Below are 13,611 nucleotides of genomic sequence, written 5' to 3' on the forward strand. Positions count from 1 at the left end.
CAACACGCTTAAAGAAAGAATTTAAAGATTGATATTCCCCTCCCCAGTCTGTTTGCATGGCCCGGATTTTTTTATCAAATTGCCTTTCTACTAAACTTTGGAAATCACGGAAGTGCTGAAAAACTTCGGATTTGTGGCGAATTAAGTAGATCCAGGTAAACTTGGAATGATCATCGATGAAACTAACATAATAATTGAATCGACCAACTGAAGTTGGGGCAGGTCCCTAAATATCAGAAAACACAAGCTCCAAGACACTAGTAAACACACTAGTTGACGTTGGAAAAGGCAGCTGATGGCTTTTGCCCTGTTGACATGCATCACACACTTGTTTATTGTTCACATCCTGAATAGAAGAAAGATTATGACTACGAAGGACTCGATTAACAATAGGAACAGAAGCATGCCCTAGCCGACTACGCCATAGGGACGCAGAGGGTTTGACAGCTCCAAGTGCCTGTTCATTGGACGATGATGATGATCTACTCGAAAAAGACTTGATAGGGTAGAGGCCTCCTTCAGCCTTGCCTGTGAGGAGTGTTTTCTTCGTTGCCAACTCCTTTATGAAAAAACAATCAGGGTGGAATTCAACAAAAGCATTATTGTCTCGAGAGAGACGATTTACAGATACTAAACTCTTGCTAGCATCAGGAACATGTAGAATATTAAGAAGATGAATTCTATGTGAGGGGGACTGCACAAAACCATGACCAACATGTGAGATCTCTATACCTGACCCATTGGCGGCGTGGACGTACTCCCCTCCATGGTACTTGTCACGGAGGGAGAGCTTCTCCAGATCGCTAGTGATGTGGTCCGTTGCCCCGGAGTCCATGTACCAGTTGGTATCTACTCCGTAGGAAGAGGTGACGTTGGAGGCGGATTTCTGCTGCTGTGGTGCACTGCCCTGGAACCTTTCGTCGTACCTCTTGTAGCAGCGAAAAGCTGGATGCCCTTCCTTGCCACAAACTTGGCAAATGAGACCTGCCTGGAAGGAGCTGGAGCTGCCTCGATTGAAGTTGTTGTTGCGGCCACCCTTCTGCTTGCCGCCGCCACGGCAAAGCCACCGTGGCTTCCACGGTTGGAGTTATTTCCACCGCGTCCACCACGAGACGCCAGGTTTGCAGAGGACTGGGATCCTCCACTACACATCTTGAGCATCTGTTCATGACTTATCAGTTGAGTATATAGCTCACTGAGGGAGATTGGTTCAACCCTAGAGGCGACATATGTCACCACGGAGTCGAAGTTGTCGTCGAGACCCGTCAGGATGTAGGAGACCATCTCATCATCCTCCAGGCGGCGCCCCGTAGAAGCCATCTCATCAGCGAGAGACTTCATCTTGCTGTAGTACTCGACGATGGTGGATGTGCCCTTGGACATCGTTGCCAGGGCCATCCGGGTGCTGATCAATCGCGCACAGAATTGAGAGGCAAAGAACCCCTCAATGGCGGCCCACGCTTCGACGGTCGTCGTTGCAGTCGACACCTGCTGCAGGATCTCTCGGGATAGAGAGACAAGGAGGTAGCTCAGGACCTGTTGGTCCTTCGCCACCCATGTGTTGTACTCCTTGTTCAGGATCGGGACCTCTTCCTCCGTGTCATCAGGTTTCTTCTTGGGAAGATATTGGGCTGGTGGTTTGGCTGTAGGGCTAAGGAACTCGAAGACCTCCGCTCCTCGGATTGAGGAGAGGACTTGAGCGCGCCATAGTGGGAAGTTCCCACGGGTTAGTTTTTCGCTGACCGGTAGAAAACCGAGGGAGGAAAGGACGACGTGCTGCGCGGTGGCGGAGGAGGAGGACATGATGAAAGCTCCGTGGGGAGACAGGCTCTGGTACCATGTAAAATTTGGGTTAACGAGATACCCTTTGACATTCTCGGTTCTGTGTTATATTATATGTAGTGGGAATAGCCCCCACCATGATTTGTATAAGAAATCACATTTACAACCGATAAGATCTTCCTAGCTCTAACTAACTAACTTGTACAATAAACTAGAGTCAAGAAATCACATTTACAACCGATAAGATCTTTTTAGCTCTAACTAACTAACTTGTACAATAAACTAGAGTCAAGATCGCTAGCTACAAACTAGAAACTAATCCTATCTACAAGATACAATGTACATAGACGTAGTTGAAGATATCTATCATCTAACACGCTTCTCATCCGCTTCGCCTCCACTGCAATCGTCTCTGAGCCACCTCTCTCTCTCGCGCGCGTCGCCATGGGCTTCGGCGTCCTCCAGCTGATGGACTTCATCGCGCGCCGCGCGTTCCTCGGTGCCGGCCTCCAACCCCACACCATCTCTCTCCCCGCCGCCACCTCGTCCGATACGGGCGGCGGCGGCGCATCGGGGCAGCGCGCCATAAACATCCACTACTGGGCGCCGCCGGGGGAGCCGCGGCTCCCTCCGCTGCTGCTCATCCACGGCTTCGGGCCCATGGCCACCTGGCAGTGGCGGCGGCAGGTGGGCCCGCTGTCCCGCCACTTCCACGTCGTCGCCCCGGACCTCCTCTGCTTCGGAGCCTCCTCATGCGGCTCCCCGGCGCCGTCCGAGTCCGCGCAGGCCGCCGCGCTCGCCACGCTGCTGGACGCGCTCCCGGGCCTCGCGGCGGGCGCCCGCGTGGCCGTCGTCGGCACCAGCTACGGCGGGTTCGTGGCCTACGCCCTGGCGCGCGCGGCGGGGCTCGGCAGGGTCGGCCCCGTGGTGATATCCAACTCCGACCTGCTCAAGACGGCCGACGACGACAGGGCGCTCCTCCAGCGCGCCGGCCCCGGGTTCGCGCGCACCGCTGACCTGCTCATGCCGCTGGACTCGCGCGGCGCGCGGCGGCTCATGGAGCTGTCCTTCTACCGGAGGCAGGCCATCACCTTGCTGCCCGACTTCGTGATCGGACAGGCCGTGCAGGTAACAGACAGCAAAGCGGATTCCTACTTGAGGTCGCTCTGTGAATTCTTCAGTTCTTTTGTTTAGTTTGAACAATTCAAGATGAAAGGGTAGGTAGTGATCGTGTCGATTCAACGATTTTGCAGCAACTTTTCACGGATAAAAGGGAGGAGAAGATTGAACTGATGAAGGCAATCAATGTCGGCACTGACGAGTTCCAACTGACACCCTTGCCTCAGGTATCTGTCGCAGCCTCTTTGAATGGATACAAGTGTTCGGGTTCTTGTAAAGTCGCTTGTGCTGATTTGTACGGTTGATTTATAAGAAGAGAAAAATACCGCACCACTTATAAGCTGGTTTATAATGACAGCCGAAAAAATCGAGCTAGTTGCACAAAGATTTGCTTCTAAACAATTGTGTCTGACTGTCTGCACCGTGTTGAATTTCAGTCTCTACTGTCTACTCTGTAATTGAATTGATGTCGTCAATGGCAGGACGTTTTGCTCATCTGGGGAGACCACGATCAGATATTTCCCTTGGAAAAGGCATTCGCCGTCAAGAGGTAACCTCAAGGATCTGTCTAGGTGACATTAAGTTATTTTGGTCTCTCCTATCAACTGAATTTTTTCCATACACTTACGCTGTCTTCTAAATATATTTACACTGATTTATTACTATATTTACAATGACTTGTTTAGTGTAATTTGAGGATAATACAAATATATGCCATATTTTTTAGAAAAATCTACAAATTATTTCTATGGACTCCAGATATTATATGGATATCAAGAAATATATGTTAAATTGTTCACAAATATCATCAAATTGTTCGTAAATTATTCACAAATTTCAAGAAAAAAAAAACAAATTCGTAGCTAGGGGGGCGCGCCCGCGCCCGCACCCGCTACAGGGGGCGACGGCGGAGGGAGCAGTGGCACCGGTGCCGGGGGCGCGCGACGGACAGTCGGCCTAGGGGGCAGCGGTGGACGACCAGCTTGGGGGCGGCGGCGGAGGGTGGCCGGTGTCGGGGAGAAGCGGCATATGACCGACCTGGGGGCGGCGGGGGATGGCTGCCCTGGGGGGCGGCATCGGACGGGCGGCTTAGGGTGCGTCGGTGAAGGGAGGCCGGTGCCGGCCAGCGGCGTCGGAGTGGGAGCAGGAGCCTTCCTCCAGGGCGAGCCAGATCGGACGTCACAGAGCGCGCACGAGTTCTATCCTTCGGCCCAGAATTCAGTTGATAGAAGAGCCCAAATCACCCGGTCGACGAACCTCATAGTAGTCACTGTGATGCAATTGGAGACCGGGACATGAATAGCCGTTCCTTATGGAACGATCGAACCAATGGCTGTCACAACTGCATACTGCAAAGATGCTGTCAAACTACGGCGGACTGCCGTACTCCCGTGCTAATACCTTTTTTTTTTGCATGGCACATATCGCAGGTGTTTAGGAGCGAATGTTAAATTGGAAATCGTCGAGAAAACCGGCCACGTGCCTCAGATGGAGGACCCGGATCGGTTCAACAAGGTCGTCTTGGATTTCTTACTTGCATCACAAAAGCCTTCTTCGACTCAGCATGCTCGGTAGCTGTTCAAACGGTCGAGTCGGTTCAGTCTGTGCTCTTGGGCCGAATTGCTAGCATCAGCATTTCAGCATGGAGCATGTTGAGAATCTGACCCCAGGAGTCGCAGAAATTCCATGGAGGCGCTTTGAGAACAAAAGGTTCTTGTTCAGTCTTGTGAAGCGTATAAGGCCTCGTTTTTTTTTTTTAATCTCCGTAAGGCCTGTTACTCTCTGAGAGTTAAGAGTAAAATGCTCAAAGTGTAAGGCCTCGTTTTTTTTTTTATCTCCATAAGGCCTCGTTTTGGCAAGGCTTCTAGTCCAGGGTAAGGATGGCAACGCTTCTAGTCCAGGGTAAGGATGGCAACGGAGATATACCCGTCGGGTATCGCCGGAATGTTCTCTTTCCCGCTACGGAGAATTCATCCTGTCCCCATCCCCATTAACTGTCTCTGGTATAGATTCTTACCCATCCCCATACACGTTGGGTATCGGTCGGGTAACAGATACCTGACGGGTACTGCATACCCGATAAACAAGGACACTTGGGGTCGCAGCTTTGCAATCGGAGACGTTTCTTCTTCACCCGGGTATAAGTGTCGAAGTCTCGGAGATGCCGAGGAGAAGGAGCGAGGTTGCGAAGAGGACGAGCAAAAGTGGCAGAGAGACCGAACTGAGGAAGCGAGGGGGCACGAGCGCTCGTGAGACAGGCGTGCTTGTGCTGCTGGCGGAGATGGTGAGAAAAAATTGAACGAGGGTTCCTAGAACACACAAACTATATATATGACTGTTCAGATTTGGACCAAAATACCTATGTTGAATTTCTTTGGGCCTAATACTCGCATGACAGCTCAAATAGTCGGGTTCCCCAACGGGTAACGGGGACGGGTAAACAGGGAACGTTACCGTACCCGCTATACCCGTCGGGTATGGATTCTTTCCCATTTAGATACCCGCGGGTAAAGATATGATCCCATCCCCATCCCCTAATGGATCAAATACCCGTCGGATATCAGGTATCGGATATCGGGCCCGTTGCCATCTTTAGTCCAGGGTCCAAACGACTCGACATCTTCACAGTCTCACGGAGTAGATGAACCTAACGGCTTCGCACGTGGTGGCGCATACACGCTCGTCGCGAGCGAGCCATTGCTCGTTGGTTTATTTTCGTCTCTCGAGACAAGTTAGTCCACCACGCTCTCCATTTAGATGAGGGAGTAAATTTGAGCGTGATTACGTAGGTAAAAACAAATAAGATGTAAAAGAAATGTCTTCCACATGAGATTGAGACCCACTGTATGATAGTATGAGAGCATCAGTAGTGTATGGAACCAGCCCCGGTTCTATAGCCTAATGTGACTTCAGCTGATAAATTGGCCACAATGTATAGAACCACACTTGATCCTATAAGTGGGGCCCACGTAAATAAAATATCCATCACTTCGTCTGCATGAGCACCAACGGCAAGAGAGAGAAGACGATGGGTGATTGCGAAGGAGCGGGTTCTAAAGATGGCAACGGGGAATTCCCAGTCGGGGGTTAGCACCCCATCCCCGTCCCCGCGGGGACAGACTTTCCCCATCCCCGTCCCCGTCAACACTCGCGGGGGAAACTTTCTTCCCATCCCCGTCCCCGCGCGGAGATTTAATCCCCGCGGGGATCCCATCCCCGTAACAAAATGTACTCTGCTAGAGCTAGAGCAGAAAGGGCAAAATCAAACCAGTTTCTAATCTCATAGAATGCAAAGAAAGAATGATACGCTAGTTCTATTCTTTCAAATCCAAAGAAAATACATGCCGAAGAGAAAGAAGACTAAAAAAAGACTAGTTCTCTCATCTCAGATCCAAAGAAAATACATGCCAGAAAGAAAGTATACTACTACGAGGCAAAGAAAATACATGCCAGAAAGAAAGTATACTACTACGAGGCTATCCACTCCCTACAGTTCTCAGCAGTCAGCATCTTGATTCTTGAGTCTTGACCACTGACCACGTCCATCTTGCGCCCACTCCTTGTGGATTTGGATGGGGACCATGACAGAGATTTAGGATGTGAGCGGACTGCAGGCAGGACCGCCGAGCGTGGCAGCTCACTCGTACCTGTGGCGGCATGTCCGCGTGGGTATGCGGACAGGGAGCAAAGCCTGGTGGAGACGTGGAGTTCGCCGGCGGCTGGTGTGCGCTGTGCTTGTGCGGGAGCCGGCTGGTGGCGAAAGCAAAGTTGAGGCTGGGGAGAAGAAATGAGGAGCGGTAGAGTTAGGGTTACACAGCTCACATTATATATTCTTGGCTGGCTATTGGGCCTTTAGACGGGCCTTTTACTTCTTCAGTACCGATGGGCCTTAGATAGCGGATCGGGTTTGCGGGGATCGGGGACGGGGGGACTGATCCCATCCCCGTACCCGCCAGACCCGACGGGGACTGATTTCCTACCATTTAAATCCCCGTGGGGGGTCAATTGATCCCATCACCGTCCCCTAATAGGGGAATTCCCCGCGGGGGATCGGGGATCGGGGCCCCGTTGCCATCTTTAGCGGGTTCGATGCAAAGGACCGGGGTCTCCATCGAATCAGCTTCACGGTGTATCATACCCGGTTCCATCATCTCATTTATTGTATCGATCCAACTTCGAACCGCACACTGCGGATGCTCTGAGGTGCCGGTTACTGAACTTAAGTCACTGGTAGGTGGGTTAACTGTAAACCAGTGACTAAAGCCACTAACTTAAGTAGAAAAAACTATATAACTCAGGTGCCTATTTTCTGAACTTAACATGCGTTCGGTTTGGGATATATAGTGCCTAGTGGGATGTCATGGTTTCATCTCAGCTTTGAGAGATGGACCCATGACCTGTCCGTATTCCGCACTTCTGCGTTTGGTTGACATGATAGAATTGTTCGCATTCTATGTTTAGTTGAGGGATGCTAGAAAGTGAGATGAAGCACCTGACAAGTGGTTCCCATTCGCCATTTTATATTTTTTCTTTCTTTCTTCTTCCTCTAAGTACGTATCAATATATATATATATATATATATCTTATAATTTAAAATCGCGAGAGTATATGTTATTAGTTGCTATGGTAGTTGTTTTATGTTTCGATAATTGCCTTATTCGCTTCTCTTATAATCTGTCTTTTTTAGCTTGTTTTTTCAGCCGGAACAGTGTTTTTCTCTCACAACAAATCAGTCAAAACAGTGTTTCGGTTTGTTTTTTCAGCGAAGCGAACGGGCCCAATGCTTCTTACCGGGCGTCCATCCCGCGTTGGACGCGACTAGCTAGGCCTAGCCACCGACCCACATACAGAGTTCCTCATCAACGAATAAAATAGCGGGCGACATTGTTCCTCATTCGCATCGCTGCTACACCGCACACCACTTCTTCTACATCGCTGTGTCCGTGGCCCTCTCTCTCCCACTCCATGGCGGCCGCTCTCCCCCCCCCCCCCCACTCCATGGCAGCCCGAGCAAGCCTCCTCCCCTCCCCTCCATGAATCCAGCCACCCCTCCTCCACGTGCATCTTCCTTCAAGTCCGGCGGCCTCCATGGCGTCCCCTCCTCTCACTTCGTTGCGGCGGCGGCTTCGACAAGGTAGGTCGTTCCTCCTCTGGATCCGAGCCTTCCTCCTCCTCCTCCTCCTCCTCCTTTGGATCTAAGGGACGCGTCGGTGGCTAGGGTTCTGATGAGCTTTGGACAGGGGTCCTATTCCTTCCTCCATCCTCCCTCCGGCAAGCTCCAAGGTGATGGGTCAGGGTTGAAGTAGCCTGCACCTCGAACCCATCCTCTTGCTGTTTGTACGTCCTTTGCTGTTTTTTCGTGTTGTAATGGGTTTTTGGGATGTTGCAATAGGTGATTTTAGAATGTTGCAATGTGATTTTTTGGTTATTGTAACAGATGATTTTCGAATGTTTCAATGTCCATGTTTCATGGTTGATTCTTGCGATGTTGCAGTACTATTATTTGAGATGTTGCTATACATATTTTTCGATGTTGCAGCACATAATTTTCGATGTTATATTACATATTTTTTGATGTCGCAGTACATGTTTTTCGATGTCGCACTACACGTAATTTTGATGTTGCAGCACGTAATTTTGGATGTTGCAGTACATGTTTTTCGATGTTGCATTACATAATTTTGCGATAACGTAATATTTATATTCCGATGTTACATTACATAGATTTTTTATATGTTTGTGATGTTGCACTTAAAATGTTTCGTGTTCTTGGGACGGAGGCGTGGTGGGGGAACGGGGTACTTAGGGGAACGGGGACAGAGCGCGGTGAGGAATGGAGGAGAGGACAGGGACGCTGTGGACGTAATTCTATTCCGTTCTATTTCAATCTGATTTTCTATTCGCGTTGAGGAGGAGAGCGGCGTGCGGACGCAACTCAGGCGCCGGACGCCGGGTGCTAGAATAACCATTTATGTTTTACATGTAAGCAAGTTTCCTCTCTCAGACAAACCAATTTGACCCTCGTGGCTCTTGTGCTTGTGCCTTTCCTTCTCCCGTTCACTGGCAGCAGGTGGCGACCATACAGCACGGAACTCCAGCTCACCGCTTTCCTTTCTTCTCCCGTTCAGTTGTTCATCCCGCGTGCGCTCGCTCACTCACTCTCTCCCCCCCTCTGAGTGGCGCAACTGGGCGACCGCCGCCGCCTCCCTACGCCAGGTACCCAGGTGTAGCATCGTCAGGCCCTTCGCCAGGCCCTTCGCCGGCGATGAGCACCCACCACCAGGTACGCGCACCCCTCCTCTTCGCTTCCTTTTATGCGAGACCGAGCACCCGAACCCTAACCTAAGCTATTATTCGGATCTGATCTAATTGCAAGCGTATATATGTATCATGCCTACTAACTTCGTGTTTTTGCAAACATTATTGGGTGTACATGTGTACACCCATGTCCTTGTGTCCGCCCCTCAGGCAGGCATGAGAGCGCGCTTCTAGAATAATGTCTGTGCTTACCTGTGTGATTGAAAGCATGGGTTCATCCTGTAGCAGATCCCATTCCTTCGACGAGACTGAAGCAGCTGAAAATGCAAAGGTAACTTGTCGCTTAGACCAGGCTAATGCTGTCAGTAGGTCTCATTTTTGTGTTGGTAAGAAGCAACACTCGATACTTTCTGACATTAGTAGATTGGGTGCAGTCTGCAGATATCGACCGGAGGATTTTGCAAGAAACAAAGGCCGAGCAACACATCTACAAGCTCTTACTTCTTGGTAATGCCAACTTACTTGAACTCGAGGTATTTTGTCATGTGAAGTATACCTGTTTTGTAGACTTTTGTCTTGATAGTTTGCTGGGTCAGCCAAAAGAACTATCGTGAAGTTGATCCCTAGTCAATTCTCGCCTGCATTCTGACTTGATAATGTGTTGTCCATCGCTAAATTACTTTGCCTGTCTTCCTAACATTAGTCCACTTTTTCAATTGCTTCTTTGAAAGGTGCTGGAGAATCAGGGAAGTCTACAATATTTAAACAAGTAAGGCTTATGCCATTCCCTGGAGAATCATAATTCCTATGTCATCAGCAAGACAGCAAGTCATATATATGTCTGACCACTTATTGCAGATAAAGCTCCTTTTCCAAACTGGCTTTGACGAGGCAGAGCTTAAGAGCTACACGTCAGTCATCCATGCGAATGTGTATCAGACAATTAAAGTATGCTATACTAGAAAGGGTGTGTCTTTTTTTTTCTCTTACGATGTAGTGATGATTATGTAGGAAGTTTTGATTATGGAGTTGTTTGCTGCTCCAATGAGGGTGTATTTGCTGATATTTTGTCTCAGTAATGAGTTAAATATGCATTCCCAGATATTATATGAGGGAGCTAAAGAGCTAGCCCAAGTGGAACATGATTCCTCAAAATATGTTTTATCTCCAGATAGTCAGGTTTGCACCTTTTTCCTTGGAAATTAGAGTTCAATTTTGCCAGCTTGCTTATTTTGCAACGTAATTGTCCTAATGTGGTTTGGCTGACACAATTGCTATGGTTTAACGAATGTGCCTGGAGCTTTGCTAACCCAAAATGCCTTATTATGCTTTGCACGATTACATGCTCATGAATGATATCTGTTGAAATTAAATTCAACTATATGGAACAGGGAGGTAAAGAAATGACTAGGTCATTGTTTTTATGCATTTCTCGTTAGATTGTCCAGAAAATCATTTACATCTTTTGGTATCTGGTAACCTTGCACCTACATTTTATTGCTTCGGAGAGTGCAGCTGTAGATATGCTAAAATATTTCTTGTTTGAAATGTTTGTTATGTGATATTAATCTAGATCAGGTTTTGAGCATTTGCTTTGTTTGTAGTTATGAGTTTAAACAGTTAACAAATGTCAACTTTGTAGGCATTTCAATGCATTTATTAGCTCTTAGAAGCTTCTCATTGCACAGAGCACACCTTATTAGCCCACTAAAATACCTTTTGTGTATGTGTATTGTAACTTTATTATAACTTCAGGAGATTGGAGAAAAACTATCAGAAATTGGTGTCAGGTTGGATTACCCATCGCTGAACAAAGAACGTGTACAGGATGTAAGAAAACTATGGCAAGATCCAGCCATTCAGGTGAAGTTTCTTCTACTTTGATTTTAAAAATGTATAAACTTTTAAACAGAAAGCTTTATTATTTAGAAATTTGTTTGTAGGAAACTTACTCTCGAGGAAGTATTCTGCAAGTCCCAGACTGTGCACAGTACTTCATGGAAAATTTGGACAGATTATCTGAAGTAGATTATGTACCAACGAAGGTACAAAATTATCCTCAATCTACTTTTTTAAAGAGAGATTTGACCTATTTGTTTTCTGACGTCGGCATAATATTTCATGTTGATTGTCATGGTACTGAATTTTACATACTGTTTGAGGTTGTCAACTAGTAGGAGAACAAGAACCTTTTCTTTTGAAGACCTTAGGAGACCATTAGTTTAAATATTCAGGGAGGGAACACATTTACAATTTACACCTTATATATAACAATGTAGACTCACCATGCCTACTTGTAGTGCAGTGAGGGGAAAAGCTACTAAACTTCTATATAACAGGCTTAATCTTATCTGAGTCCCTCAGGCCTCAACCTCTGGTGTTTCCATGCGATTATCTACCAGAAACTTTTCTTTGCTGAAAAGACTTTTGATTCCTTTCTCAACTTCCATAACATAATTTCATAAAAAAAAGAACTTCCATAACATAAGCATGGTCACACTACCGAGGTTACTTTTCTCTAGCAACGATGTTCCCTCCTCTCAAGCAAAGAAAATTGTTAAATTACATCTATGTATTTGAATAATAGTGGTACATTAGGAAGCAGCCTCTAAAGTGCATAAATAGGAATAATCTTGTTCTGATCTGTCATGACTCATGATACTATTTGTGGATATTTTCCTTAAGATATTTCTTGATTGATCGTATATGCTACTTGTCTAATATCTATAGGGTTTTGCTAGTCTGAATTGGCCGAATCCAGTCATCCTCATGCCATATAGAAACATTTCCTTGCATGTGGATGTTTCATCATATCCATTTCTTTTACTGCCTGGTTATTTGAGGATAGGTCTTAAAAGGCTTGCTCTTGATTTTTACTCTCTAATAATTTATGTGGACTACTTGACAAGGACTGATTTTGCAGGAGGACGTGCTTCATGCAAGAGTACGGACAAATGGTGTGGTAGAAACTCAGTTTAGGTAATCTGCTATTGTGCTACTTGCTTATCACTAGTTAGATATAACTCTTAACAATCAAATTAATGTATTTTTTCTGCAGCCCTCTAGGAGAGAGCAAAAGAGGCGGAGAGGTCTATAGGCTATACGATGTAGGAGGCCAGAGAAACGAGAGAAGGAAATGGATCCATCTTTTTGAAGGTGTTAATGCTGTAATATTCTGTGCTGCCATTAGCGAGTAAGCCCAGTTTCCTAGTTTACACTTGATTAGCTTGAACTTAACCTATAATGGCAAATTCTACTCAGAAAGTCCGAAGTTGCTTTTTTTTCATATTTGGTTTGGGCACTGCAAAATTGTGTTGTAGTTGCCTCTAAGTCACTGTAACACTGATTGGTTTTCCATGATCAGAACATTTGTTCTGTTACTGATACTATCCAGTTCTATTTTGAGTGCCTTTTATATTACTTGTATTTCTAATTGAAATAAATATGATTTTTTTGCACAAAAAAGTTTCATAGCCTTACTTGTTTGGTGGGGCACTTTTCAGGTACGATCAGATGTTATGTGAGGATGAGACGAAAAACAGAATGATGGAGACTAAAGAGCTCTTTGATTGGGTGCTAAAGCAAAGATGTTTCGAGGTTTGTATCATAATTATCACAATGTCTGTTCTCATACTGTGTTTTAGTCATTCTGAGACCTAGCTGATGCAATTTTGACTTCCAGAAAACCTCATTCATGTTATTTCTCAACAAATTTGACATATTTGAGAGAAAAATACAAAAGGTAACTGTTGCCCTTCTTTACGTACCAAGAGCTGAGTATAATACACTAATTCACACATGTGAATAACACTTGTTCTCCTAATGTAGGTTCCTTTAAGTGTGTGTGAGTGGTTTAAAGATTACCAGCCCATCGCACCTGGCAAACAGGAGGTGGAACATGCCTATGAGTGAGTATGCTTCTCGGTCTCCCTTTGGCTTGGCAGTATCATATAAAGATGTATATGTGCACATGGATGCCAAAATAAGTTTTTCCACGTTGCTGTCATCTTTATGTGTTGGTTTTGTGTCTTATATTGACCAGGGGATCATTTTGATAGGTTTGTAAAAAAGAAGTTTGAGGAGCTCTACTTCCAAAGCAGCAAACCTGACCGTGTCGACCGAGTGTTCAAGATCTACAGAACAACAGCCCTGGATCAGAAACTTGTAAAGAAGACATTCAAGCTGATCGACGAGAGCATGAGGCGCTCCAGAGAAGGAACTTGATTGAGGATGTGTTGTTATAACTTATAAGCCACAAGAATGGTGAGAGGAACAGAAAGTTTACAGTGTCACTGCTTTGCCTATTGTGATTCTTTTTTTACATGAGGAACATTTGTTGATCTTTTTGCTCCACCACAAGCCAGTAAAAGAATCTGTTTTGTGCCATGGTCTTGGGGAAGTTCAGATCCTCTCCATTCCACCCAATTTTAGGACAATGTTCTGCCAATCCTT

General features: G+C 46.5%; 2 protein-coding genes and 1 non-coding gene across 5 annotated transcripts; 2 read left to right on the forward strand and 1 right to left on the reverse strand.

The window, feature by feature from the left end:
• Positions 1-1,165: 1,165 nt before the first annotated feature.
• On the reverse strand, positions 1,166-1,302 carry LOC136541060 (small nucleolar RNA Z247). Its single transcript, XR_010780165.1, has one exon. It is a non-coding gene; the product is annotated as a small nucleolar RNA Z247 (small nucleolar RNA).
• Positions 1,303-2,162: 860 nt separating this feature from the next.
• On the forward strand, positions 2,163-4,734 carry LOC136535624 (uncharacterized). 2 transcript variants are annotated; one of them, XM_066527961.1, is made up of 4 exons: positions 2,163-2,910; positions 3,036-3,128; positions 3,384-3,451; positions 4,332-4,734. In XM_066527961.1, the coding sequence occupies exons 1-4, from the start codon at positions 2,227-2,229 to the stop codon at positions 4,474-4,476; spliced, it is 990 nt and encodes a 329-aa protein (XP_066384058.1). In that variant the 5' UTR covers positions 2,163-2,226; the 3' UTR covers positions 4,477-4,734. The 2 variants fall into 2 exon arrangements, with proteins under 2 accessions (XP_066384058.1, XP_066384060.1); XM_066527963.1 differs by lacking the exon at positions 4,332-4,734 and having other exon boundaries at positions 3,339-3,451.
• Positions 4,735-8,956: 4,222 nt separating this feature from the next.
• LOC136535622 (guanine nucleotide-binding protein alpha-1 subunit) lies at positions 8,957-13,545 on the forward strand. Of its 2 annotated transcripts, none has more exons than XM_066527960.1 (14): positions 8,957-9,184; positions 9,370-9,490; positions 9,594-9,666; positions 9,891-9,928; positions 10,018-10,107; positions 10,261-10,338; positions 10,915-11,022; positions 11,103-11,204; positions 12,083-12,138; positions 12,218-12,352; positions 12,663-12,756; positions 12,842-12,901; positions 12,988-13,067; positions 13,202-13,339. In XM_066527960.1, exons 2-14 carry the CDS (start codon positions 9,398-9,400, stop codon positions 13,212-13,214), a joined length of 1,020 nt encoding a protein of 339 aa, XP_066384057.1. In that variant the 5' UTR covers positions 8,957-9,184; positions 9,370-9,397; the 3' UTR covers positions 13,215-13,339. The 2 variants fall into 2 exon arrangements, with proteins under 2 accessions (XP_066384057.1, XP_066384056.1); XM_066527959.1 differs by having other exon boundaries at positions 8,959-9,184; positions 13,218-13,545.
• The last annotated feature ends 66 nt before the right edge of the window (positions 13,546-13,611 follow it).

Source organism: Miscanthus floridulus, chromosome 2, assembly GCF_019320115.1.
Source record: "Miscanthus floridulus cultivar M001 chromosome 2, ASM1932011v1, whole genome shotgun sequence".
NCBI lineage: Eukaryota > Viridiplantae > Streptophyta > Magnoliopsida > Poales > Poaceae > Miscanthus > Miscanthus floridulus.

Coding starts and splice junctions, on each gene's coding strand:
- LOC136535622 (XM_066527959.1), top strand. CDS start 9,398: ATGTCTGTGCTTACCTGTGTGATTGAAAGCATGGGTTCATCCTGTAGC. Junction 11,205..12,082: donor TAGATTATGTACCAACGAAG/GTACAAAATTAT, acceptor CTGATTTTGCAG/GAGGACGTGCTTCATGCAAG. Junction 13,068..13,217: donor GAGGTGGAACATGCCTATGA/GTGAGTATGCTT, acceptor TCATTTTGATAG/GTTTGTAAAAAAGAAGTTTG.
- LOC136535624 (XM_066527961.1), top strand. CDS start 2,227: ATGGGCTTCGGCGTCCTCCAGCTGATGGACTTCATCGCGCGCCGCGCG. Junction 2,911..3,035: donor TGATCGGACAGGCCGTGCAG/GTAACAGACAGC, acceptor ACGATTTTGCAG/CAACTTTTCACGGATAAAAG. Junction 3,452..4,331: donor AAGGCATTCGCCGTCAAGAG/GTAACCTCAAGG, acceptor CACATATCGCAG/GTGTTTAGGAGCGAATGTTA.